Genomic DNA, 27,508 nt, shown 5'->3' on the forward strand with positions numbered 1-27,508 from the left:
GATGAATGAATGATTTCCGAAATTTTAACATTTGCTGCTTGATTCAAATTGTTGGACTTGATTCAAATTGTTGACTAAACATTCATCATTCATTCATTTATGTCTTCTTAGTGTAATTTGTTTCCCCTGAATTCCCCTGCATAGCTCATACTTTCACTTCATTTAGGTTTTGGCTCGGGTATGAACTCATTACAGCATCCTTCTCTGACTAGTCTATTTGAAATGACATCCCCTACTCAATTACTATCTGTTTCCTTAATATGCGTTATCTTCCCTTGCAGAATGTGTCACTGCCTGACTTGGTATTATATACTTATTCATTTGTTTATTGACTATCTTCCTCTAATAAGAGCATAAGCTTTCTGAGGGCATTGATGTTTTTCTTTCTCATTAACTGTTTTATTCCTGGTACCTAGGAGAGTTTTGGGATACAGTAAATATCAATAGATGAATGAATGAGAAAAAGAATCTAAGGACTGGGTTGGATAGGGCAAGGGAGGAATGAAGAGCTTAAGGGCAATGGCTATCTGAACAGAGAAGGAGAATCCATTTCAAGAAGTCAAGCTGACTAGAGAACATCCAAGAACCATATTATCTCAAGGTTGATACTGATGATCCTTGGAAGTCATTAGAATTTATCCATAGAATCACAAAGGTGTCCCCAAGTTCAGAATGTATACCAGGGTCCCCACAATCCGCAGAAACAACTGCAGATGGTCCATTAGATGGTTCTGATTGGGTAAGAAGTTTCCACTGACAGTAACAGGAGCGCTGAGTACAACTATGCCCAACAGTAGGTGGAACAGTAGGAGAACCATATTCACACGTGTGAGTGCTTCAACTTTCTCATTCTAAAACTGGTGTTTTCCAGGATCTGAAGACAAATATAGCTCTGTATAGTTATCATGCATTTTTACTCTAGCAAATTTCTTCACAATTGTGTTTAGCTTATAATGTGTTTCATACTTCGGAAACATAACAAATGAACACAGCTTGTTTCACAGTCGAGTGCTGACAGATGATCAAATTATGCTGAGCCATGTTACAAGGGAGTTAATCATATTATCTTATTTTATCAGTAAATTTAAAAAATGGAAATGAAAAATCTAAAAATGACATTATGAATAAATAAATATGGTTATTTTTATGAAAAGTATATAATAAAACAAAGAATTGTGAAGGTCATTGCAGTTGGTATGGAGCCTGAAAGGGAATACCTGTTCCTTAGGGAGAGAAAATTGGAAGGATAATTCCAGGGAGAAGGAAGAATATGTACAGAGATCTAGAGACTTGGAATTGTGTGAATCATTTGGAAGCTACACATAAGGTATAAAGAAAGAGGTTAGGGAAATAGTGTGGATAAGAAAGGCTGGGTGAGAGTATGAAAGGACTCATATATCATGTCAAGCATTTAAACTTTTTAGCCTTTTTTTTGCAGCACAGCACCAACAGCAGTGTGTTGTTTTTTTTTTTTAACAAGTAGAGTTCCATGATTGTATTTGTATTTCAGAAGGTTAATTTGTGCAATTTGGAAGTTGGATCAGTATGGGGAGAGACTGGAGACGGGAAGAGAAGTTAGGAAGGTTACCGTGGCATGAATGATGGGGTGTGCCCCAACTGGTAGAAGAGATGGAAAGTGCCTGGTCACCTACTGGTTATAGGTCAAGAAGGAGAGAACTTGGAATTTTCAGTCTTTAATAATCTTGTGAATGGTGATTCTGTTTACTGAGATTTGAAATAGTATATAAGGGGAAATGAATTTCACTTTTTGATTCTTAACTTTGAGGTACATATAGAATAACCGTGAATGTGAGCCAGTCAGAAAGATTAATACAAAACCCAGAGGAGGGCTGGGGAACGTGTCTTAGAAGTCATTGACTAATAAGAGAATGTTTACATTTGAGTGAGATTTCCCAGGTGGAATATGTATGGGAAGGAAAGAAGGTCAATGATTGAATCCAGAAGATAAATTTAGTAAGTTTGCATGAGTGTTTTAAAGATAGACATAACATTGGTCCTGAATCTTTAATATATTTAAAGATGATGAAAAACAACTGATGAATGTGGAGCCAATACATGCTGATAATTTGTTGGAAACTTATAAAAGAAAGATTGCTGATGAAGGAAGACTTTTTCTGGCCGAATTTCAGGTGTGTGCTGCTCTTGATATATAATGAGAAACCTTACACAATTACCAAGATAATTTCACTTAAAATGTATTTATATGTTTGCCTTTATAATTTAATTCACAATATCACAAAATAGTCAAAACAGATATTATTAGCACCATTTTATAGACCAGAAAACAGACTTATAGTGGTTGAGAGGCTCATAGACAGAGCTAGTAGTTATTTTAATATAATAATTACTCTGTATTTTCTCAATTAAGAAGACGTGTTATGAAATGCATTTGGCTGATTGTGAACATGTACTTTAAACAATAATCCAAGTATGTGTTTTTAAATAACTTCTGAAGTGGCACTGAACAATAATTCTCAATTTTCTCTTACTCATGTATTTTTGTCCACAGAGTACTCCATCATTGGTTTTTAAGGGGAAAAATGGGGTATTTTTGCATAATTCCTAATAATTTTCAGTTAAATCACCACAAGTAATTTGTTTTCTAGTATAAAATAAGTAAATTATGGGATGTCTCATTGCTCAAAATGGTAATTGGCAAGAGGAAAGTTGTTTTTCCTGAATCTGCTGTGACCTAAAGGATTTTGTGTCTTTCAGAGCATTCCACGGGTGTTTAGCAAATTTTCTATCAAGGATGCTCGAAAGTCCTTTAACCAGAATAAAAATCGTTATGTTGACATCCTTCCTTGTAAGTACTCATTTAGAATTGAATTATGATACACTTAGCCTCCTTTGTTATTCATGATTTCATTTTTTTTTTCTTTTCTGTAAACAGATGACTACAACCGTGTTGAACTCTCTGAGATCAATGGCGATGCAGGGTCAAACTATATAAATGCCAGTTACATCGATGTGAGTAAAAAGGCCTAACAGACAAATTATTTTATACCTTCACCATTTTGTTGTGGATAAGTTTGCATGGCTCTATTTTCTTGCATCTATTTTTCTATATATTTCACTCCATTCAGTTCCTTCTTTGTCTTGACAAAATTTTTGAGATATTATTAGAAATATCTTGAGGTAATCCCTCAACCTTGTTTATACAAACAGCAAAATAACCAATGTTTGTACGAGTAGTTATTTATTATTTGCCTATCTTGGTACTGTGAGCAGGCTAGGGCTTCCCTCTGCAAGCAAAATGATGCTAATAGTTAACATATTCTGGTGCCTATTATATGCAGGCTATTAGACTCCATGACCTATGCTTGTATTTATCATAAGAACCCCACAATTGCCCTGGCCTTGTGCACTATGCAAATTGTATAGGTGAGGACCCGGAGGCTCTGGATAATGAGTTACCTTGCCCTGTTCACCCAACTGGGAAGCGTTTGAGCCTTTGTACTATAATTATATATTGCTGCATTTCAGCCCTAATGTGCTTCTTGACACGTATTATCTATTTATTGCATTTATCCTAAAATGTGAATGTCAACTATTCATGGTTAATATAGCAAAAATATTATAAAGCATGATTTATTATTTAACTTAAAATGCTAAATAAATAGTATGTCACATTATTTTAAAAATGTTAAATAGTATATAAGTATATAGACTGGAAAAAAAAACTCTCGTAATTCCCCATTTGCCCAGTGCCCCTTACCTAACTGAAGGGTTAATCTCTATTTTGGCTTCTTGTTTATCCAGCCAGAACAGAAATGACTATGTGACTGGTGTAGTGGTTTACATTAGGTCAGAGAGTGCAGTAAGGAGTGGCAGGACATAAAATATAAGCATGTCTGAATTACTTTAGTAAATTGCTACAGCATTCTAGGTGAGGATGAAGTCTAGTTTTTTAATTTGTTTGGGGTATACAACAAAGATACATTAAAGTGGTGGTGAATATCATTTGCAAAGGTGTCTACCACACCACTGGCACAGTTAAATGCCTGCCCATAAGTTCTTAAGAAAATCATTACAATTTGAAAATGCCCAAGGAAATCCACAACAAGGAAAGATAGATCTAAAACTTCCTCTTACCCACAATTTTGCATGTTAATGAACAATTGAATATTCAACAAATGATATGCCTTTATGTGTGTTTTGGACAGGGCTTCAAAGAACCCAGGAAATACATTGCTGCACAAGGTAATTTATTTGATAGTCTGCAATTCTTTTATTAAAAAAACGTTTTACAGCACTTCTAAGAAAATATTTCTTATCAGCTTGTATTGGTTTACCTCCTAGGTCCCAGGGATGAAACTGTTGATGATTTCTGGAGGATGATCTGGGAACAGAAAGCCACGGTTATTGTCATGGTCACTAGATGTGAAGAAGGAAATAGGGTAAGGACCCAGCAGACTCATGGGGTAGAGAAATTGTTGGGATTCGCTTAATAAAGTGATGTATGCAGTTCGAAGAGCTACCTATATGTGTTTGATATTCAAACGTTTGTCTGTTTAGTCATTGTAATACTTGATTTAAATTTTTAGTATATGTAGAAAAATAAAAATTTTTATATGTAAACATAATACATGCATAAAATTTAAATGCTTATGCTTAATAGCATGCTGGATTTTTATTTTACTCCTCTTTTGTTGGCCATGCTGCTGTAAGTTCAATACATATCTGTGTGCTAACTTCCAAAGTGCCGTGAATGCATGAAATAAAACTGACCTTGGGCGCATAGATGGTAACTCTTGTACTAGGACTTTAGGAGCAGTGAAAGTTTTCCCACCTCTCTGCCTGAAATTAGCATGCAATTTATCCCTTTTTTCTGATCGTTGAGCACCTCCTCTTTTAAAATTCTGCTATGCCTGTCAAGATGATCCTTCTGCTAAGTAGTATGAAGGAAATGCTCCAGGAGAATTTAAAAGAAATGGAAAACCTTTCAAGCATTTCAATTTAAGTTGTTACATGCTTAAAGGAGAATATACAAATACTCTGAGAATTTCAGATGACCATGTTTTTGTTTGGTTTTGTTTAAAAAATGTTCAATATAACAAATTTATTTAAATGAAAACTTGGAATCATTAATGACTTTTAAATATAGAACAAGTGTGCAGAATACTGGCCATCCATGGAAGAAGGCACTCGGGCTTTCGGAGATGTGATTGTAAAGCTCAACGAATACAAAAGGTGCCCAGACTATATCATTCAGAAATTGAGTATTACACATGTGAGTCTTTTTATTATATACCATTTATTTTGATACTGTTTTTCTAAGACTACAGTTATGGAATACTAAAAATAAGATAGTAAAATATAACTGGGAAAATATTTTTAATGACCTTCAAGAGGAGGTGTTGGGTTAAAAGGATAACATAAGACAGTGGAGTCAAATTATATATTTGTATAATGGATCCAAGTCAAATCAAAAGCATTTATTATGCTGTGACCCTGGTCACAGTATAAAGAAGAGAGAAAGGCTCATTAAATATGTAGAATAAGGGATTGAATGAATGCATGGGTAAATGGTCCCTAATCTCAGTGGGGAAAATATTTACAATTGGCTCCATTTAGGGACCAATGTAAGAAAAATAAAGATCTAAATGTGCAGTAGAGATAAAATGCTTGGTCAGAAAGTTGTGTGGCCTTAACTAAGAGTTAAAATGGAGGTCTTTACAGACATCTTGTGATTCCATTTATTTGAAAAGTCTAGAATGGGTAAATCTGCAGAGATAGAGAGCAGATTTGTGGTTGCCTGGGGCTGAGGATGGAGCAGGCAGGAATAGGGAATGACTGCTAAAGGGCACACAGTTTCCCTCTGAGAAGGTGAAAAGTTTCTAGTATTACCTGCTGGTGATAGTTGTGCAGCTCTGTGAAAATAATTAAAACTGCTGAATTGTACAACTCAAATGGGTGAATTTTATGGTATGTGAAAAATATCTTAATAAAACTTTTAAAAATGGAGATCTTTATAGAGAAAATGGAAGTATTCTTTGAATTCCATTTTTTTAGAGGACTTTTGGGAGTCTAAATTTTTATTCTATATGGTCCCGATAAATTGTGTTTTTCTCCCAAGGTCTTCTAAGACTCCTCCACCATTACTACCTTCTAAGCTCATGGAGGAGCTGGGAACAGTTCCTTCAGTGGTTCATGGCTAACTACATGAGTGACCAAGCCACAAAGGCCCCTTGTCTGCGGGTGTGGGCGGCGATGTTGATAAAGCTTGATGCTCAATTGGCTACAATGATTCATCCTGGGTTTTCTATTCTTATTAATGTTGCTATTTCCTAACTGAAATTCCCAGCTATTGTCTTCTTTCTTTTTCTTTCTTTTCCTTCCTTCCTTCTTTCCTTTGAAAAATAGCTATGTGTTTTCTCTATGATCTAAATGTAGGTGGTTCTTTCTATACTTGTCGGTCAGGGAATTCTATGACTTATGCATCTTCTGCTGATTGCCTTGAAACTGGGACAAACCTCAGTTGTAATCTGAGGCTAACTTTCCTCCAGTCTCCCTCTCCATTCAAGGTTGATGATTCTAATAGGAGAGGGTTTAAGAAGTGTAATTTTAACCAAATAATCCATCAGACTTTCTTGGCATGCTCAATAGTCTTATTTGTTGGACCACCAAGCAGAAATATTTCAAACAGCTATGAGGAAGACCTTTTATTTTATGTCTTTTAACACACACACACACACACACACACACACACACACACATCAGCCTGTTTATTTGATTGCTTTATTTTTTTGACCTGACAGCATGAAAGTTCCTGGGAGTTTTGGCTATACCTAATGTAGTACTTACAAGTTGGTGCATTCTTATTCTGCATGGTATCTTAATTACTGTTCATTAACTGGAAAGGAAGATAGAATCATGGCTGAAAAAACACACAGGAGGCTGAGAAATTAAGGACTCTGGAGTACTTTATGTTTGCATGAGGAGTTTTTGTACTAACTCCTTTTGTACTAGTCACCCTTCCTATTTATCTATGTTACACAGTTTGCTTTTGAAAAAAAAAAACACATCTCAAGGAAAATATTATATCTTGACTAGAAAAAAGAAAAGGCAACTGGAAGGGAGGTGACTCACATTCAGTTCACCAGCTGGCCAGACCATGGGGTGCCTGATGATCCCCATTTGCTGCTCAAGCTGCGAAGGAGAGTGAATGCTTTTAGCAACTTCTTCAGTGGCCCCATCATCGTGCACTGCAGGTAAGGAAAGAACCCTGATAGCGTACATGGAGCAATTCATGTCCTTATGCCTTGGACTGCTAGGAACATCCTCCCTTTGGAAACAGCTATTTTGGGGAATAATCTATGATGAGACTTTTATGCTCTTTTCTCTGCTTCACCCTTGAGGGCTTTTCATTTTAATCTCCTTGCCATGATCATGCCTTCACTGCTTTTTAATTTTCTTGTTGTCAGTGCTGGTGTTGGACGTACAGGCACCTATATTGGAATCGATGCCATGCTGGAAGGCCTGGAGGCAGAGACCAAAGTGGATGTTTATGGTTATGTGGTCAAGCTACGTCGGCAAAGATGCCTGATGGTTCAAGTGGAGGTATGTTCTAACCTTTAGCGATTATTCTCATTCTTATCTCATGACAGAGCTCTTTACGGTGGTGATAATGTTCTGAAAAGAAAGCTAAATTCTTCACATCGAACAGTGAGTGAAAACAGTTAACTTTAATTTCCTGAAAACTAAAAGAGATGGTAGTCACCAGTCATACTTAGGAGGCTTTGCCTTAGTGCCTAGAAGTGCTGTGGAAGAAGAGGAATGTAAAATATATCTTTAGAAATGATGGAATGTTATTTACACACATATAATTGGGGGAAAAATTAAAACACCAAAAATATTAAATGTTGATGATGATATTGGAAAATAGCTGGTCCCACACATGGTTGATGGGGATATGAATTGGAATATCTATTTTAGAAAGCAATTTGGCAGCATCTCATATAATTAAAAATAAGGGTACAGAATATCGTGGTGGTTAACAGCCTAGTATTTGGAACTAGATTTACTAGCTTCAGATCCTACCCTTACTTCTTAACCACTGTGCACCCTTGGACAAGTTTTTAATATTTTTTGTGCCTCAACTAATTCATCTGTAAACTGGAGGTAATGATTGTATTTACCTCAGAGGGTTCTCATGACAAATAAGGTAATTCAAGTAAAGCAGTTGGAAAAGTGCTTGGCATGTTTCATGCATTGAATATTTGTAAATGATTGCTTTTTATTGTAAAGATCCATGTTTAATCCATCAATTCCACACATATGTATAAAACCAAGAGTAACATTTGCATATTAGAAACATGTGAGAATGTTCATTGCATTCCTGCCTTGTTTGAATAGCAAAAGCTTAGAAATAACCTGGATATGTTTCAATGGAGGGATGGATAAGTGAAATGTGGAATAGGGACTCTCTGCATAATGAATGCTGTGCAGCAGTTGAAAGGAATAAACTAAATCTGTATCCTTCTATGTGGATGGATGCTCAGATGAAAACAATGATGAAATAAATTCAGCACATGAAACAGATTTATGCAATATTTTTAGAAAATTCAAGCAAAATTGCAATGCTTATAAATCCGAAGATATTAATATGGAAGTATAAAAATGGATTTTACCAAAATAAAATAAGTTACTCCCATTGCAGAAAAATAAAATAGAGTGGAAAAATATAGTCACCGCTTCTGTTAGTGCTTTCATCTTGGGAGGATTCAGAAGGAGGATAAGGGGCTAGAGGTGTGGTTAAAGAAGCTTGACCTTTGTCAGAAATGTGTTGAATCTTTAAAACAATACCAGATACAAACATGATTAAAAGTTTTGGAGTTGCTAAATCTGAGTTTGCTGTATTCTTTTTTAAAAAATAATTTTCTCTGTTCAAAATATCTAGAAAACTATTGTTTAAAAATACATTCTATAGAGTAACAACTTGCTTTTTTTCTCTAGGATTCACTGTGAAATTTATTATAGTTTTAGACATCACTAATATGAGTTAATGCAATAATATTCATTGAAGTAAGAAATCAGATCTATTGTTCTGATTTTTAGGAATAAGCTATATGTAATATGCAGGGATGCCTAATCTACTTAGCCAGCTATTATTTTTTTTTCTGAAAAAAAGTCTGAAAATGGAATTTCCTCATACTCCAGAGAATATGTGAGAGTCAACTTCGAGAACACTTAAATTTTACGCATATCAAATTGCTTTAGTATATGTTATCTCAAAATAATTGAACAAAATTATGGGCATTCAGATTTTATTTAAATATGATTTATAGAACTATAAGTGATCAGTTATTTATGTGTGCTTTTTCTTGAAACTGCAGGCACAGTACATCTTGATCCATCAGGCTTTGGTGGAATACAATCAGTTTGGGGAAACAGAGGTGAGCTTGCCTGAATTGCATCCATATCTACATAACATGAAGAAAAGAGATCCACCCAGTGAGCCATCGCCACTAGAGGCCGAATTCCAGGTAATAATTGTGATAAAAATAATAATAGAATTGCTCATTTTTATTAGATGCTACCTATCTTCCAGGTGCTCTGCTAAGCAGTTGACATAGTTCTTGCGTTTGGGCCTCACCATAATCCAGTGGTGATTAGATGAGGAAATATAGACACAGAGATTAAGAAAAATGCCTGAAATTACACAGCGGTTATGCAGGAGACTGTTTGAATCCAGAAATCTGATTCTACAGCTAGCAGTTTTAACTATTCCTCATTAAGCTGGTATAAAATATGGTGTCAAAATAATTGTATGTGGCCACAAAATTGGCCCGCCAAAGGTAATGTAATCTCTTACCATTAAAAACTGCATCTGGTTTCGGTTTGCAAAGGAAATAATTACAGGAGTTTATGACTGCTTAGGAAGTTAAACTGGCTGGAGTTGATAGAAAGAAACTAAAGAATTAATAAGTGTGCACTGACTAATTTCTCTAACTGCTGACCTAGGAGGTAGTGCCTTTTTGATTTCCAAGAGTTGGCATAGCTGTTCCCAACATGCTTATTAAAAAACTCTTCGAATGTCTTCTTGTCCACTTATGAGTTTCATTTTACTGGGCTTTTCTGTAAACCACCAAACTGGTTAATTCAAGAGTTTCCCAACAAGACCAGGAATGTGCTCTTAATCAGATAAAGAATTGATTAATGTTTAGGATCAAAGTATGGCTGAGGTGGGAAGGTAGAGTAGGCAATCACCAAGCCAGACAGTCCACCAGAGTACCTGAATTATATCAGAAGAACTAGCAGGCATAGGATAGTCTTAAGCAAAGGATTTTTATGTTGTGTTATTGCTTTTTTAACTGACAAATTAACCATATCCTATATTCTAGCACAATTAGACCACTTATAAAGATATACTGCTTAAAGACATTAATTTAAGCATTCACATGCATATCACTAAAGGAGTAGTTTATGATTGTCTTTGCTCTGTATCAAGTATAATTCTTGGCACAAGAGTCAAAGTGACATACAAGTGGACAAGGGAGAAGGCATGAGAGAATAGGTACAAGCAAAGGTAATGGCTACAACTCTCAAAGAAGCAGTGAAAGAAAGGATAACAGAAAAGGAGGGTAGAGATGCAGGTTGGTTGGTGGGTTTGGTGGTGGGGAATTAAGGCAGTTCTTGACTGTCTTTTATTTCTCAAGAAAATATGAGGCAAGATCATCAGTTGGGCAAAGTAGAGCCTAATGACTGTGTGTTTGATCATTTAAAATAGATGATCATGAATTTAAAAATGAACACATCACTTGGTTGTATTGTTTTCTATAAAAATTAAAATCTTTGGAGGTAGATGCTATATATGCAGATAGTTGGGTTAAATCCATCTAGTATTTCAAAAAGCAATGTTTTGAACAAAATCTAAAAGGTAAAATGATGAAAGTGGATGGCTGCAGAGTGAAAAGAAAAATCATGGGAGGCGAAGAAGCTAAAACATTAAGAGACTAGTGCGTTGGATAGATCCATCTTTGGTGTTGGATAGATCATCCTTGTCAAGGCTGAAGTACCCAAGAATGAGGGCAGACCTCGAGGAGAAATGTCCACCATTAGCTAAGTCTAAAACTAAATGAAGCTGAGTGATCCACTCAGAAATCAGAACCTGACATCTCCAGGTGAAGGCAGGAAGATAGAAGGTGCATAGTGTGATGGAAAGAAAATCAAAGTAGTCTGGACTTTGAAGGAGAAATGGGTAGAAATGATTTGCAAGTACAAACAGGAAGCAAAGAGATATGTTCTTTAAGCTTTGAGGTAAATGAGATATAATGTGGGAAGCCAGCAGTTCTTATAAGGGCATCAAAGTTTTTGGTGATGTCTTGAAGGGTTTCAACTGGTGTAAACTGAAAACCGAATGAGGATGGATGGGAGTTGCTGGTGACAGATCATGAGTACCAGAAGTCAGAGAGGAAGGCACTGATAGATTGTTGAGATATAGAACATGGGTTTTATTTGAGGATATGAGTAACCACTTAGGAATAAAAATTAGGGCCATGAGGATGTGCTGGGAAGCTTCAACTTGAGGTGGCAAGTGGAAACCATTAGGAATTGAGTCATGGAAAGTTCTCCAGATCTTAGTTATAGGTGAGTCATTAGTTCGCTTATCCTAGGTACTTACCGAGGGTAAGGGCTACTGGTTGACCATTCTCATGGAAGCACAAGGCGTTGAAATGGACTTGTATACAACGATGGTATATCAAGTCATTAAAGAACAATATATGGGAACTGAAAGAGGGCATCATATTCTGGTTGAAAGAGGAAATCTTATTTCCATATCTAGATCACATGTATATAATGTTCCTGATTGTACATGATGAACTGTTTTGTTTTAGGTTATTCATCCATATGAGAAATATTTATGTAGGAACTAGTAAGAAGGGAGAACTGCTGGCAGGAAAGTCTTCCAGAAGAAACTGGCATTTAACTAATACCTAAAAGGGAAAGTAGAAGTTAACCGAATGACAAAAATGAGAAAAGTAGTGCAGGCAGAATAAAAGACACATGTGGGACTGCAAAGAGTTAATGGACAGCTCAGCCCCTTCCAAGAATTGAGGATGTTGGTTTGGCTGAAGTTGATGTTTGTGGAGGAGCCTAGCAGGGGATGAGGCTGGAAAGGCGGTCAGGGGCATGTCCCCAAGGGCCTTTTATGCTATTATAAGGAGGTTGGCTGCTCCCTAAGGTTGATGGTAAGCTGCTGAAAAGCCTGGGAGATACATGCCTTCCTTTGTGTTTTAGAGAATTTGAACAATGCAGACTGGAGATAGAGAGGCCAGTTAAGAAGTTGTTGACTAATTTCAAGTGAGAAATGAAGGTGGACTGGACTAAGTAGGGACAGAGAAAAGTAAAAGAATTTGAGAGCTTCACAAGTAGAAATGATAGATCTTGCTGACTGATTAGGATGAGTAAAAAAATAGACCAGCCAGAAGGTGCAAAATAAGTATCAATTATTTGAATTTTTTGCTGCGTCTTCTATGGATGAATCCTATGTTTGGACAGTTTTAAATTTACGGTGATTCAAAATAATTTTCTTTGCTTTCCGCAATATGGATAATTAACATCTGTGCAGTGTTTCCACTTATGTGAAGACAAACTATAATTTTGGTATCCAGCAGCTCTGAAAAGGAAGCATATTCTGTCATATAAATACGCACTTTTAGTTCAAAATCACCATGTCAAAATTACTAAATGAATGAGCCATTAAAAGGGACAATTCAGAGGCAAACTCTAAAATTGTGACATATGGGGAGTGGACACGAAACTCATAAAACTTGACAAAGGATTTTTCTTTAGGGAGCATCTTATTTACAATAACAGATTAATCCAATATTAATTTTTTTCTTTAAGGATGTCTCTTTTATTAATTTTTCCTCAGAGACTCCCTTCGTATAGGAGCTGGAGGACACAGCACGTTGGAAACCAAGAAGAAAATAAAAGTAAAAACAGGAACTCTAATGTCATTCCATGTAGGTAACATTTTATTTTTTTGCGTTAGATGAAGTTAAGCGCTCTTTTGAACTTGTTTAATGTAAGACCAAAAAACATCAAGATACTGAAAGCAAGTCTTCAATAATTGATTGAAAGCAGAGAAGTACTTAAAAGGATATTTAAATTTTAGTTTATATCAAATATTTCAAACACCAAAAAGTTAAAAAGGTCATAGAGTCTTGGGTAGACTGAATTCAGTGTTTTCTTTCTACTAATTATTTCAGAAATGGGTTATCAGAAAGTTGAAACCTCTACGACTAGGAGGAAAACAAGTAGTGTTGACCCCTTTACCAGTTCTCTGTTACTTTTACTCTAGGACAATTGCCAAATAGCAAAAATTATGTACTTTTGTTCTCTTTATACTTTCTCTTTTTCTCATATCCAGGAGGTTGAAAGTGGGTAGAAAGTTCTCTATAAACTGGCAGTCAGTCATTGAATTTTAACAGACCATAATACATATAGTTTTGAAGACTTGAATTATACTATTTAAGCATATGGACTGGAACATTTGGTACAATTGTATTTTGTTGCATACACTAAGATTAGCATGGAGAAAATGTAAGCTAAGATAATAAATTAGACAACCAAATCAGATCATATCAGTACCTTGTTGACCTACTTAATTTTGGCAGATTTCCTTATGAATATGGTTTAAAACATGAAATCGATAGTTGGTGGTGTTATTCAATGATTCATTTGATCAGGGTATTATAAATTAAAGAAATTGGGAAGTAATGAGAAATTATGGGCTAAATAATCCTCTGGACCAAATAATAATTTAACTGAAATATCTGTTTAGCTAATAGTCAGATAAATGTTAACAGGATATAATTGAGAAACAAAACACAAAGCTAAGAATTCCTGTTTAACTTATATCAAATAGAAAGGTGATATTCCATGGAAAACTAAAATGTGTGTATGTGTAAATACAAGTTTGAACGTGAAAGATTGAACAATCCTATGGTATGTCATTGACATCTATTGGCTGTTTAACATAAATTGCGTTCCACGTTTTGTTTTGTTTGTCTTTATAAGGATCTTCTTCATCTTAGAACATTCTTGCAATTTATTAATCAAACAGTACTAAATTTCATGTTGGGGCCGTTCCATGTGGTTCAGTAAGTTGATAGAAGCAGTATGTCACTTCTAAATGACTTATTTTCTAATTTTCATGTGGCAATCAAGCAGAGATTTGATATTTTAAAGTATGACTTACTGCTAATTTATTTTACAAAGATGACTTTAACAGAGTACCACTTAAACATGAATTAGAAGTGAGCAAAGAGAGTGAGCATGATTCCTATGAATCGTCAGACGATGACAGTGATTCAGAAGATACGAGCAAATATATCAATGCATCTTTTATAATGGTAGGTACTTAAATTTCCAAAGTCCAGGACCTAACCTTTTTGAAAATATATCAACACTCACGGCTGTTCATTAAGTGATTTATAAAAGAATGATGATGGTGGCCATGTCTATAAATTGATTGACTCTCAAAAGTTTCACTCGATTTTTAATATTACATGTTAACTTGTTAAAAGACAAATATATTAAAACCTAATGAGGGCAGCGTGATGGTGGCTCAGCAATCAGAGTTCTCGCCTGCCATGCTGGAGACCCGGGTTTGATTCCCAGTGCCTGCCCATGCAAAGAAAACCCAAAAAAAGTAATGAGTTAGTAAAACTAAGGCAATGTTATTGGTTACATTTTTATTAGAAATATTACTTAAACCACATTACTTAAAAAAATAAAATTGTAACAATGCAAGTGTTTGAAAATGTTTATACTTAGATATCCAAATTGTTGGCAGATCCAAGTTTGTGTATTTAAACTTTGTTTGGTTAAAAACTTTTCATTCAGATTTTCTGTGTCACTTACCCTCTACCTTTAAAAAAATAAACTGAGTAGTCAAACATGCAACCGTTAGTCATTTAGTAAATACTCGATGCATATATAATATATTAGATTTTTTTCCCAAAAGTTTCCTAAAACACTCTACATAGGATTTTACCTATGTAAAGGTAAAAGGATGTCTATTTGATGTCTATTTAAACTACTATAAGAATGTATGGACTGTGATGAAGATAGTTTGAAATGCTTAAGAAATTCTTTTTTTCCACTATGCTAATTTTTAAAGAAAAAGATATAATTTTAGCTGAAAGCCTTATTAGTTTGCTTAATAATTTCTTCTAATCTTAATGGCATATTTTTAGCTAAGAATTATCATCAACCAAATAAGTATCTCATGTATTTACATCTCATTGTTTCTTGGGCCTAAGAATTTTAATATTTTTAAGTAATGGCATTAATATCAAAATAGGTGGCTGTATTTTTAAATGGTTATCTTAAGTATCCACTGCTCTCTCTTCAGTTAGCAATAGTAATAGAGTTACTCATTATTTGTATTTAAAGAGTTACTGGAAACCTGAAGTGATGATTGCTGCTCAGGGACCACTAAAAGAGACCATTGGTGACTTTTGGCAGATGATATTCCAAAGAAAAGTAAAAGTTATTGCCATGCTGTCAGAGCTGAAGAATGGAGACAAGGTTTGTATTTTTGAGGATCTTTCCAAACAAGTCTTTCTGTCATAAGATATAATTGTCCATCCTTGGATTACTCCCTTTTTACATCAGAGTTTTTTGGTCACTCTGTCACGATTTCATTTGTTCATTCTTACTGCCTACATCCAAATATTGACCTCCTTCATGTTTCGTTTGGATTCTAGTAACCTCTCCTGTATTCCGTTCTCTAGTCCTGCACACTGCTCACAGATTTTCCAAGATAAAGCACTTCTAGTGTCATCCCTTGCTAGCAACAGCAAACAAAGAACCACTATAGTTTCAATCTATTTTCTTCAAGATAAAAACCCAATATTTCCTCTGATATTGAACACCTTCGGTAATCAAGCCTCCATGTATCTTTCTATTTTCCTCCCATTTTTTTGGTTTACACACTTTCAACTCTGGACAAGCAGGTTTACTGACTTGATCTTCACACACCATTTGCCTTCTCATCACCAAATCTTAATTTATGACATTCCATGTACCTGACTATGCCCTCTTTTTTCATTTTGATCCCTTTAGTCTAGTATGGCAAAACTTCTGAGCAATTTTATCTAAAATAATCCTTCTTTCTTTATGCTAATTTAATACTTATTGTCATAAAATTCTATCATTGGAAGGTGAACCTAAGATCTAATTTGATCTCTGACTTCAAGCCTGTGACATCTGTTTGATCCTCTCCTTAATACCTTTTCTATTATTAGAAGTTCCTTGGTTGTAGATTATATGTAGTTTCAGCACCTTACACTGTATCTGACATGTTCACGTTATTCAGTGAATATCCTTATAAGCACATAGTGAGTTGCGAAGTTTATGATGTTTCTTTGTAACAGTCTCTCCCTCTCTCTTTCTCTCATGTTCCCCTATCTCTTCACATAGAAAGCTGATTTTGGTTTTGATGTTTTTCATCTTTTTAAAAGAATATATGTTCAGATTTCCAGCAATCTTTCCTTTCATCTAAATTGTGAGATCCAGGACATAGTATGGTAGAGTGGGCAGGGTGTCTATCAGTGCCAGCAAGTGTAGGGCTATGTCTGTAGAGGACAGCTGCAGAGGGAGGAAATACTTGTGTGGTTAAACTACTTTTCAAGGGGACCCTTTGTTCATATAATCAGCAATTTATATATAGCTGCTTAATGATGTTGGCCATTAAGATACAGAGACAAAACTCTAAAAGATAGCTTATTTCCTTGAGGACTGATGGAATCTCAGTGGGACCTGAGTTGGTGGAAGGGGCATGACAGACATCAGTACAAACTATAGATTTTGATGTGGATGATTGTTCTAGTTTGCTAGCTGCCAGAATGCAATATACCAGAAACAGGATGGCTTTTAAAAAGGAAAATTTAATAAGTTGTTAGTTTACAGTTCTAAGGTCGAGCAAATGTCCCAATTAAAATGTCTATAGAAATGTCCAATCTAAGGCATCCAGGAAAAGATGCCTTGGTTCAAGAAGGCCAATGAAGTTCAGGGTTTCTCTCTCAAGTGAAAGGGCACATGACGAACACAGAGTTTCTCTCTCATCTGGAAGGGCACATGGTGACCTCGGCCATGGTTTCTTCCTCAGCTGGAAGGGCATATGGCAAGCACAACATCATCTGCTAGCTTTCTCTCCTGGCTTCCTGTTTCTTGAAGCTCCCCAGGAGGTGTCTTCCTTCTTCATCTCCAAAGCGCTGGCTGGTGGACTCTTTGCTAAATGGTGCTGCAGCTTTCTCTGAATCTCTTCATTCTCCAAAATGTTTCCTCTTTTATAGGACTCTAGAACCTTATCAAGACCCACCCAAATGGGTGGAGACATGTCATCATCTAATCCAGTTTAACAACCACTCTTGATTAAATCACATCTCCAGGGAGTGATCTGATTACAGTTTCAAACATACAGTATTGAATAGGGATTATTCTGCCTTTATGAAATGGGACTTTGATTAAAACATGACTTTTCTAGGGGACATACATCCTTTCAAACCAGCACAATGATGATAAGAGTATGAGAAGGGAGGGATAAATCTCAAAGACTCCACCAAGAATGAGCTGTTGCCACTGCCTCTTTATCATCTTGGTATTCCCCAATTCTTTTTACTTTCACAAGGAAACACCGTGCCTTGTTGAATAGGTCTCCAACAAACTTAAATTTGATTTTAGACTTTTTAGTGGGCAGGTTTCGGTCTTAGAATGCAATTAATAACTTCCACTTAATAGAAGGTGGTGGGTGGAAAGGAGGGAGAGGAGAGAAATATGAAAGAGCAACAGAGAGATAGAGATAGGCTCTGAATATTTTAAATGTCAAGCCAAAAACTTATGTAGAAGTTGTTGAACCACTTTTTTCTTGTCCAGGAAATCTGTGCTCAGTACTGGGGAGAAGGAAAGCAAACATATGGAGATGTAGAAGTTAACCTGAAAGACACAAACGAATCTTCAGCTTATACCCTCCGTGTATTTGAACTGAGACATTCCAAGGTAGATAAACAATTTCAGGAGCATGTATTTTCTATGTAAACAGTCTAGTAGACAAATCAATATAAAATATTTCATGAAATCAAAGGAACTATTTATATAATGTTTCAGAATAAAAAATTAAACTATGTAAGTAAGAGCAATTATGAAAAAAATGGGATTATAGGATTATAAAATGTTTGAATTTTACTCGTTAATGCTCTCTTCTTCTCTGATTTCAGAGGAAAGATCCTCGAACTGTTTATCAGTATCAATATAAAAACTGGAATGTGGACGAACTTCCTGCAGAACCCCAAGAAATAATCTCTATGATTGAAAACCTCAAACAAAAACTTCCCAAGAAGAATTCCACTGAAAGGAATAAGTACCACAAGAGTGTGCCTCTCCTCATTCACTGCAGGTGAAGATGTATTCTAAAAATCATCATAATAGTTGACTTCTTGGTTCATACTTTCTCTTAAATTCTGTTTATCCCGATATATAATGTGCATGGCCACCACTATAGCTTCCTATGACATCAGTCACTCATTTATGCTCTCACAGCATAATTATTACAAGATATTATTATATCAATATCAGTGCCATAATTTAAAGTCTGTGAGTTCCATTATACCCAATATCATGCCATCTTTGATTTTCCAGTTCCTAACATTGAGTCTGGAATATACGTCCTGAATGAATGAATGAATGAATAGAAAGATGTATGAAAAGATAGGTCGATTGATATTGTGTTGAATGTGTGTTCATAAGCACTGATCCACTCTATTAGGTGTTAAAGAATCAAGAGGACTGAAAGCGTGTCTTTAATAATATATCATGTTACATATTAACTGAAATTTTGATGTTTAGCAACTTTGATTTGAAACCCAAGATTTGATTTTCTAAACTGACTCAAAGGCAAAGGTTTTGATAACATAAATAATATTACTTGATTTTATTAGTTTCTGTCATGCAGACCCTTAACTTCACCTGTGAAGGAAGCATGCATATACGCCTGAAATAAAAGAGGTTGGAAGGAAGAATGCATAATATACAATGTTTACTTGAAAAATTAAAGCATACGAGAAATGAAAACAATATAAAAGTAAAATGAGAAATGCAAATCTTGCAGAATGCTTTTAGAGTGTTTGAGAAAATTTCATTATTATAGGAATTACGTATACTAGAATCAAGCTCTTAGAGAAAGACTATATTTCAGCCTTTGAGTTTTCAAAAGTGAAATTTATGTAGGAAAAAAAAGCTGAAGAAGAGGAGTTTAGGCTTTAAAATCATGCCTGGTTTCTTAGGATTTAGTTATGTACCTACTATACAATATTTTACTTTATGCAATAAATAAAATATCCTGCTGATAAATATTCTTTAAATTGAATTTTTCTTATAATATTTTGTACCTTTCACAGTCTGATAAATCATTTGGCTGACCTCTTTTGGGTTCCACCAATAGCACTTTCCTACTGATGCAGAGACATTTGTAAAAAGCAGTAGGGAGGCAGAAGAATAAAGGAGACAAAGCTCTTGGTTCTAGTAATTTGCAAAACATGAGATTTAATATTTATGATTCTATCCATTTCTAGCCATGTCATTATACCCTCAATATCTTAGTTTCCTCATCTATCAAACTGGAATTATTTTATTTTTACTAATAATTTCAGATGTAAATAAAATGCATTAAAAATGTAAAGTACCGAACAAAAGAAAGTGCATTTCTAATGCCTGCAAGTAGTTCTTAAACTGTAAGATTATTATCTTCTTAAACTGAAATGTTTGTCAAATATGCATTTAGTAGAAATAATTTCACTCGAGAGACTGGAATAAAATATGGAAAAAATGAAATGGAAAGCACATTCTCTTTCAAGTTTTATTCTAGTATGCCTTTCTCCATAAAATGTGGAGTTATTTTTGTTCCTTTTTTTTTACCCCCTTTGTAGAGATGGCTCTCAACAAACAGGAATATTTTGTGCTTTGTTGAATCTCTTGGAATGCGCAGAAACAGAGGACGTGGTAGACATTTTCCAGGTAGTAAAAGCTCTACGCAAAGCAAGACCAGGAATGGTTTCCTCATTTGTAAGTATACCTTATTTTTTGCTTTTAGTATGCTTTAAATTTTATTTGAACTGTTTCCTTTCCTTTCTTCCTCCCTCTTTCTCTCCTTTCCATTCTACTCTTCTCTTCCATTTTCTCTATTTCTTTTTTCTATTTTCACATGATAGTTGACATTGAATTATTATCAACATCAATAAGAGCCTTAATTGGAGTTTGCCAGCAATTTGTTGTGTGGATAGGTTAATGAAGAATATTTCTTAATTTATTTAAATGCTCATGAATTTCTTAATTTCCTTCCCATTAATCATGTATCAATCCATGTTGCTTTGTAACAAAACATCTGGACTTGTAGTGGCTTTAAAAAGTAAGTTACTATAGTCCAATAACTATTGGTTAGCTGGATAGCTGGATGGTTCCACTATTCTTGTCAGGTTTAGATAGTCCTGGCAAGGTCCATTTAGATGTCTGCCATAAGCTTATGAGTCCATTGGGGACCTCAGCTGCCAGTTGTGTAGGGGTAGAAGAAGCAGTTGGCTGGCATTTAGTTGTGGCAACAGAGGCGAATAGACCATGTATCTCTCTCCATCCAGAAGTCTAGCTAAGGCTAATGTTCCAAGAGGGAGAAGGAAAGTGTGCCAGAGTTGTTGAGGCCAAGACTTGGAACCGGCACAACATGGCCTTCTCTGCATTCTATTAGCCAAACAAGTAACAAGTCTAGTCCACATTCAGGGGTTTGGGAAAAAGACCCCACCTCTTGTTGAAGTGGGTTGCAAAATCATGGTGTAAACTCACGTGGAGAGAGGGCGGATAATGACTCTGTAGCATTTTTGTAACTGATCTATCCTGTGTCCTCTATAAGTGGCAGTAACCATAGATGATATTCTGAGAATTAGTAATTATTGACAATATAAATGTAATTACTCACTAAAAATAAATCCATCTTTTAATTGCATATGGCAGTGCTCTTGCATATATTAATTAAAAAAATTATATCGAGTGCCTTCTATGTGCTCTTGCCATCAAAAGGCTCAGTGTTTAGTGGGAGTGAGCTAGATATTTATTAAACAATTTAGAAAGTGAAATGACAGAAATTATAAGAGCATGAATGAAGACACTTAAATTAACCTATGGGGATTGGGTTAAATGATATACAGGCATTAGCTAAGAGGATAAGCATTAAAACAAAAGTGGCCTCATTGGTAAGGCATGGAATTTAGAAACCAAATAGCATGAGAGGAAAACAACATCAATTTGGTGTCTCTATAATATAAATCTTGAATAGTATTTTGTGCTCAGTCCTTTAGAATTGTAAGGAGGCTAAGCCATTTGGCGTGTTATCTATGTGAGAACATATCAGAGTAGATTTCTGCCATGTAGGACTTCTGCAAGTAAGTGATTAGTTCTTGATAATTTTCATCTGATGCAAAATGAATGACGTGAAATTGGTTCATGTCCCTTCTTGTTTCTTTCCTTCGCTAGGAGCAATACCAATTCCTATATGATGTTATTGCCAGCACCTATCCTGCCCAGAATGGACAAGTAAAGAAATACAAGAATCAAGAAGATAAAATTGAATTTGATAATGAAGTGGACAAACCAAATCAGGATGCTAACTGTGTTAGTCCATGTGGTGCCCCAGATAAAATCGATGAAGGGCATAATGAAGCTGAAGTTCCCAAACCCACGAGTGGTACTGAGAGCCAAGAATGTTCTGCCAATGGTCCTTCAAGTCCAGCTTTAAATCCAAGTACATAGGAAAAGACATACATGGGGCAACTCGAGACCTTGTGTTAGTTGTTGTTCCTATTTTTCTAGAAGAGAGGAATTTAGGTGTACAGTGGGGTAATGGAATGCATTGCACCAGTTTTTGTGGGACGCTTCTATTTTTGGTACTGTGGAAAAGTATTTAAGATAGTTTTGTTGAAACTATTTGTACAGTCTTATGCTCATGTTAATGTTTTTTCTATCATTCAGCCAGCACAGAGTCTTTTTAGTCTTTGCATGTGTGCCTGTATGTGGGAGAGAGAGGGAGAGAGAAAAAACGCTTTTACGTGACTCAAAATATTCTTGAAAAACTCTGTCTTTTTGCTTTCCTGAGGGAAAAAAATTCACAAAATTTACATTGAAAGTGTTAGGTAGAAAGATCTATTTTTAAAATTGTAACGTGTGTGAGCTTTGTCTAATAACGTGATGCACATTTCTAGAATGACCTCAAGATGTCCTCGTGGTTCTACAAATGTATCTTATCCTTTACTATTTTACTGCTAGAGACAGCATAGAAAAGTGGTCTGCGTGTGCAGATCCTACAAGGAAATTACGTTTCTATATTAGCATTTGGAAACCTTATACGCCATGTGTTAGCATTTAGTCAAATATATTTTCATGCATATTTTTTAAAAATCTAATTTAAAAATTTCAAGTAAATGTCTCTTGTTCTCTTCCCATGGTGTTTAAAACTTTGCAAAACAGATTGTTCTTTGTATAATATGTGAAATCCACTGCCTAATAACTTTGGCCAAAAATTGTGTTGTTACAATTGAACTTAAATAACATCTTTAAAATAAATTAATCATCTATCTATCTATATATATACATATACGTGAAATAGAGTCATACAGATTTATTTGTGCTAAATATTTACATATGAAACATAATATACCTATGTCTATGGAATTTCACCTTGATACGAGAGACATAATATTGCCTATGCATATTTCCCATGTTAAATTCTGTCGTAGACTTTCAGTGAAGTGCATTTATTGTGATTTCTCAGTTACATTGCTTTTACAAGGAACTGATACTAATGGTCACAATATAATACAATCATAACCTTTTATTGTATATAATATATTAAATGTTACATGTTTATATTCATAATATGTAAGCACATATTAAAATACTGTTGTAATGCAATTTAATAAAATTTGTAGAACTCTTTTTTTATAGTTACCAGTTGTTTTAAAAAATCCATGGTTTAGGGCTGGCCACGGTGGCACAGCAAGCAGAGTTCTCACCTGCCATGCCGGAGATCCGAGTGTGATTCCTGGTGCCTGCCCATGCAAAAAAAAAAAAAAAATTCTAAAAAAACCCAATATTCCATAGTTTAATAATTGTTTATGATACAGAAGAAACCTTAAGAAATCTTAAGAATGATCATATTTTTCAGAAGCAATAAAACAAGTCCTTTGGTAAATAGGGCATCAGGTTATTATGTTGATCGTACAGTATCACTAGGTTGGTTTTATTTTCTATGTTGTCATTCTCCTGACTGATTTCAGATGTCTAGAACTATGTCATCAATTTTTTTGTTTTTCATTCAACTCATTTTTATTTTATGTTCATTGCTAATTCTTTACTTATTATATTGATGAAATTAGCAAATTATCCTTATTATTGTAAAGAATCTTATCCTTATTTAACAGATGAAAATAAGTGAATTATAAAGTGATGCAAGAGTTTCCAGTTTATATCAAGGTCACTTGCTATTGTTTTTACTTATTAAAGAGAAAAGGTGATTGAAAATCATCAGTAATAGGCATTAGAGCGAAATAAAGCTTGTTTACATTGCTTTCTTTGTCACTTATTCTCTGTGCCTCAATTTCTTCAACAGATACTTGGTCAGTGGGGGTTTACTAAACAACGTTGGTATTTACTGAACATACAGTTCTCATGCTCAGTACACTATATGATGTGTCTGTTTTATCTGTGGGCTGCTTCAAAACCCAAACAGCAACAATTCTAAATGTTAAATATCTATAAATAGTTTTTCTTTAGAGATTTCATGGAAAATTTCTTCCAAATGTGGATGCTGTGTGCTTCAAATGTGTATTTTCAGCTTGGATCTGTCCTTTCAAAGATAAAAAATAAATACTTAGAAAACAGAGCCATGTTATGACTATTAGTTTAGGAAGAAAACTGGAAATATATCTTTTTTTCCGGCACATGGGAAGTTGTGGTAAAGTAGAACCCAGAAGTCCCATACCTCAGTGAGAACATATATTCATCAGAAAGCGAGATCCATCCACTGCACTAAATGTGGAATTGTATCCTATGTCTATGATTTTTATTTTAAAAGGAAAATAAAATGTGAAGCATAGACCCAGGTGTACAGCTATAGGTTACATCCCTTGAGAAACTGTCACAAGATACAAAAGATTAAAATTTCGAGTGTTTGCCAGTGCCATTAGTAATTTCAAGACCTTTAGGGACAAGGCCTTGGATCTCACGGTATGTTAGGCAAAAAGAGATTGTGTTATGTTTCGTTTAAAGCTTGTTTGTTTAATTTATTTCTAGTACTTGGGGGCAGAGGATACATGCAATATTCTTAAAATTCAGCCCCCAAGTCATTAATTTTTGTGCATGAGAAATGAACATTTGCAGAAAAGAGGTATATATTAGCTCAATGTCTTAGCAACAACTTAAAAATTGGAAGCTTCCACTCAGAGCTCTAATATTTGTTCAGTGAGATTTGCATATCGAGTTTTGCTTGTTTTTCCCTGAAACATTGAATTTAAAGTTTATTATTTCTTACAACTGACTAGAACTGGTGGCTATTTTTACTTAACCAGAAATTTGTTATAAAATGTTCTCATTTACTACACTATGTCTAAAAAGTGGATGGTAATTGCCTCTAGCTAACTGTACATGTTTCTTGATTTGAGGACCTCCAAATGTACAACTTCAAAGGAAATTAATCTCTTTCAATATTAGTAGAAAAGTCTTTACTTTCATTCTTCTATACAAATCTTACAACTAGAGCAACCTGAAGGTTCTTCAAAGAGGCAGTTTCTAAAGTGAAACATTTTCTTTCCTGGTAAAGGTGAAAAAATTTCTTCTGTTGTGGGTCTAGGTTCTGTAATCATTCTTTTGTAATAATCAAAGAATTCCATTTCTCAACACATTTTCATCTTTCTCTGAACTAAAAGTAATTGCTAATTTTTGATTAATATAGGTAGGACATTTAAGCATTTTCAATCATTTTAAGTAAATGAATTCCTGATTTTGTTAAAATCCGCCATAGATCACAACTCTTCTTTCCTCAAACTACTCATGGTTATTTTCTTAAAGATGATATGAAGTGTGGCTGCCAGATAAAACACAGGACGCCCAGGTATATTTGGATTTCAAATATATAATAAATAAGTTTTAGGTATAGGTATGTTCCATGCAATATTTGAGCCATACTTATAAACAAACAAGGAAACTATTTGTTGTTTATCTGAAATACAAATTTAACTGGGCTCCTTGTATTTTTATTTGCAAAATCTGGCAGCTCTAATATGAAGAAAACTACAGTGTCTATTCATTTAAACAAACATTCGAGGTCTGAGCTTTCATGTTTAATCTCAGTCGAAACTTCAGTATTTTCATCCAACAGATGAAAATATAAGCCTGCTTCTCGATAAGTGAAGTCCTGGTTAAAAAAAATAAAGGGTGAATGAAATTATTCTGATTGGTATGCAAATAAGAACTTAAAAAATTAATACTGACCCAGTCAAAGGGAATATGTATCCCGTATCATTACTTATAAATAAAAAATAATAATTACCATTATAATAACTTTTATCGGTACACTATACGCCTGCTTCACCTGCATTTGTTTTCCAAGACAGCTTCCATGAGGCAGATACTATTATCTCTATTTCATACAAGAGGAAACTGAGGCTTAGAAATGCTCAGTACCTGACCTGTTACTGCACATCTAATAGGTGGTAGAGGCAGGATTTGAACCAGGCTGTCCTCATTACCTTCTGCTATTTTGCTCCTTAAATATTAAACCTTATATTTTGAAAATATCCTGAATAAATGGAGAAACAACCTGGATTAACTTTTCCCTTTTTTATTCCATGATTAAAGAAAAAATTAAAACAGCATGCAATATAAGCTTTCGACAACACTGCACAGCATAGTTAGCCTAGCCGAACTCACAACATTGAAGTTATTGTACAAAAATAAACATACTCCTAAACATCCATGGGAGAGGACTGTTCTCATAAGTCATATAAACAAAGATCACCTCATCACTAAAGTGAGTGCCAGGAAATGAAGCACAACAATAAATCACAAATGTCATTGTTCCATTGTCTCTCAGTTTGGCAATCAGAATGAGTTCTTACTGTTTGGATCACATTTCAGTGTGTTTGTCAGAGGACCCATCAATCAGCATTTAAAACAAGTTAACAGGGCACCATAAAATGCAAACCACATTTATGGAGATTATGATTCATTTGCTCTATCTGGAATGGCACAGTGAGTCCAACGGTACTCCATTCTTCTGATGTAGCTATCCCCAAACATAGAATGCCAGGGTACTGGAAATTGACTTTTCATACAAATAATTTGCCCTTCTAAGAAAACTACTGCTTCCTTAATTCATATGAAACTCTTCCCCCAGAAAAATGAGACCTCTGGCTCAGTTATAATTAATTTTCCAGAAAAGGGGGGCTCATTGAATAATATCTCTCAGGTATAGCAGGCAACTCAGAGTCACAGAAGCTGGTGTCTTGTCAAAGAATAAAAATATTGTCTTGAAATTTTGTGCATTGGGTGAGCTTATATATTTTTCATGTGACACCCTGTGAGGTGGGAAGCAATCTGCTCACTATTAACACATGGCATGAAAGGTGGGCAAGGATCTGGAGGCTCACAAAATGTGCTTCCCAGGAGTAGGGATTTCCTTCTGGTGCATTTAGGTAACTGTGTGCCTAGCACTTTTAAAAGTAATCAATAAATCAGATTTCTCATTGATTCAGACTACATGATACTTCAATGAATGACACTTCACGGCTTTTGCTATATGTCAAAATTCTAACTTAAAAACAGAAAGGGGAAAAAGGCTTTATTATACTGACTAAATTCACACATAGCAAATCCCTTTATAAAGGAGCTCCTATTATATTTAATTATTTGTTTTCATTGCAGTGACTACATAATCCAAAGATGGGGGTGGAAAATAAGGAATATGGAAAAGATTTAAAGGTGAAAGTTCAAGGATTTTTGTCAGAATTTAAAGAAAATAATAAAAAAAAACTTCCTCAATGGCCATCTAGTTTCTGCTTTGAGTTATTCTGAATTGATCCTGCCAATGAATTTTCACATATAGCGTGGAACCTTATAGACAATAGGAGGAGTTGACATTGGTTTTCAACATCATTCTTTAAAAACATGTATTTTTTCCCCTACATTATTCTTTTTCCCATCTCAAAACATTCTGATTATATTACCAACTTTTAAATAATCTACAAGATCTTTGTTCTAGAAACTGCATCTTGAATCTGATCCCTTCAATACTTTGAAATATCTGGTAAATCTGAACGATAATGCTGCCACAATTCTGAAGGAACACAAGTACATAATAAATGATCGCCCTTACTTCAATGTACAGGAAGAAAGTCATGTTTTTTCAATAGCTAGTCATGTGAATCATACAAGA

At 34.8% G+C, this 27,508-nt stretch overlaps 1 protein-coding gene across 5 annotated transcripts in view; it reads left to right on the forward strand.

Moving 5' to 3' along the window:
* Window positions 1-23,704, forward strand: part of PTPRC (protein tyrosine phosphatase receptor type C) — a 111,162-nt gene extending 87,458 nt beyond the window's left edge. The window contains exons 17-32 of one of the 5 annotated variants that reach the window (XM_077157336.1): window positions 2,041-2,150; window positions 2,737-2,827; window positions 2,915-2,991; window positions 4,188-4,224; window positions 4,324-4,421; window positions 5,129-5,254; window positions 7,078-7,235; window positions 7,449-7,584; window positions 9,360-9,509; window positions 12,902-12,992; window positions 14,251-14,384; window positions 15,430-15,564; window positions 17,914-18,036; window positions 18,255-18,433; window positions 19,962-20,097; window positions 21,556-23,704. In XM_077157336.1, coding sequence (XP_077013451.1) covers window positions 2,041-2,150; window positions 2,737-2,827; window positions 2,915-2,991; window positions 4,188-4,224; window positions 4,324-4,421; window positions 5,129-5,254; window positions 7,078-7,235; window positions 7,449-7,584; window positions 9,360-9,509; window positions 12,902-12,992; window positions 14,251-14,384; window positions 15,430-15,564; window positions 17,914-18,036; window positions 18,255-18,433; window positions 19,962-20,097; window positions 21,556-21,831 — 2,057 coding nt within the window. In that variant the 3' untranslated portion in view covers window positions 21,832-23,704. The remainder of the gene's footprint in view (window positions 1-2,040; window positions 2,151-2,736; window positions 2,828-2,914; window positions 2,992-4,187; window positions 4,225-4,323; window positions 4,422-5,128; window positions 5,255-7,077; window positions 7,236-7,448; window positions 7,585-9,359; window positions 9,510-12,901; window positions 12,993-14,250; window positions 14,385-15,429; window positions 15,565-17,913; window positions 18,037-18,254; window positions 18,434-19,961; window positions 20,098-21,555) is intronic. The other 4 variants (XM_077157334.1, XM_077157335.1, XM_077157337.1 and 1 more) reach the window with 4 other exon arrangements.
* The last annotated feature ends 3,804 nt before the right edge of the window (window positions 23,705-27,508 follow it).

This window comes from Tamandua tetradactyla, chromosome 4 (genome assembly GCF_023851605.1).
Source record: "Tamandua tetradactyla isolate mTamTet1 chromosome 4, mTamTet1.pri, whole genome shotgun sequence".
In the NCBI taxonomy this organism is placed as follows: Eukaryota; Metazoa; Chordata; class Mammalia; order Pilosa; family Myrmecophagidae; genus Tamandua; species Tamandua tetradactyla.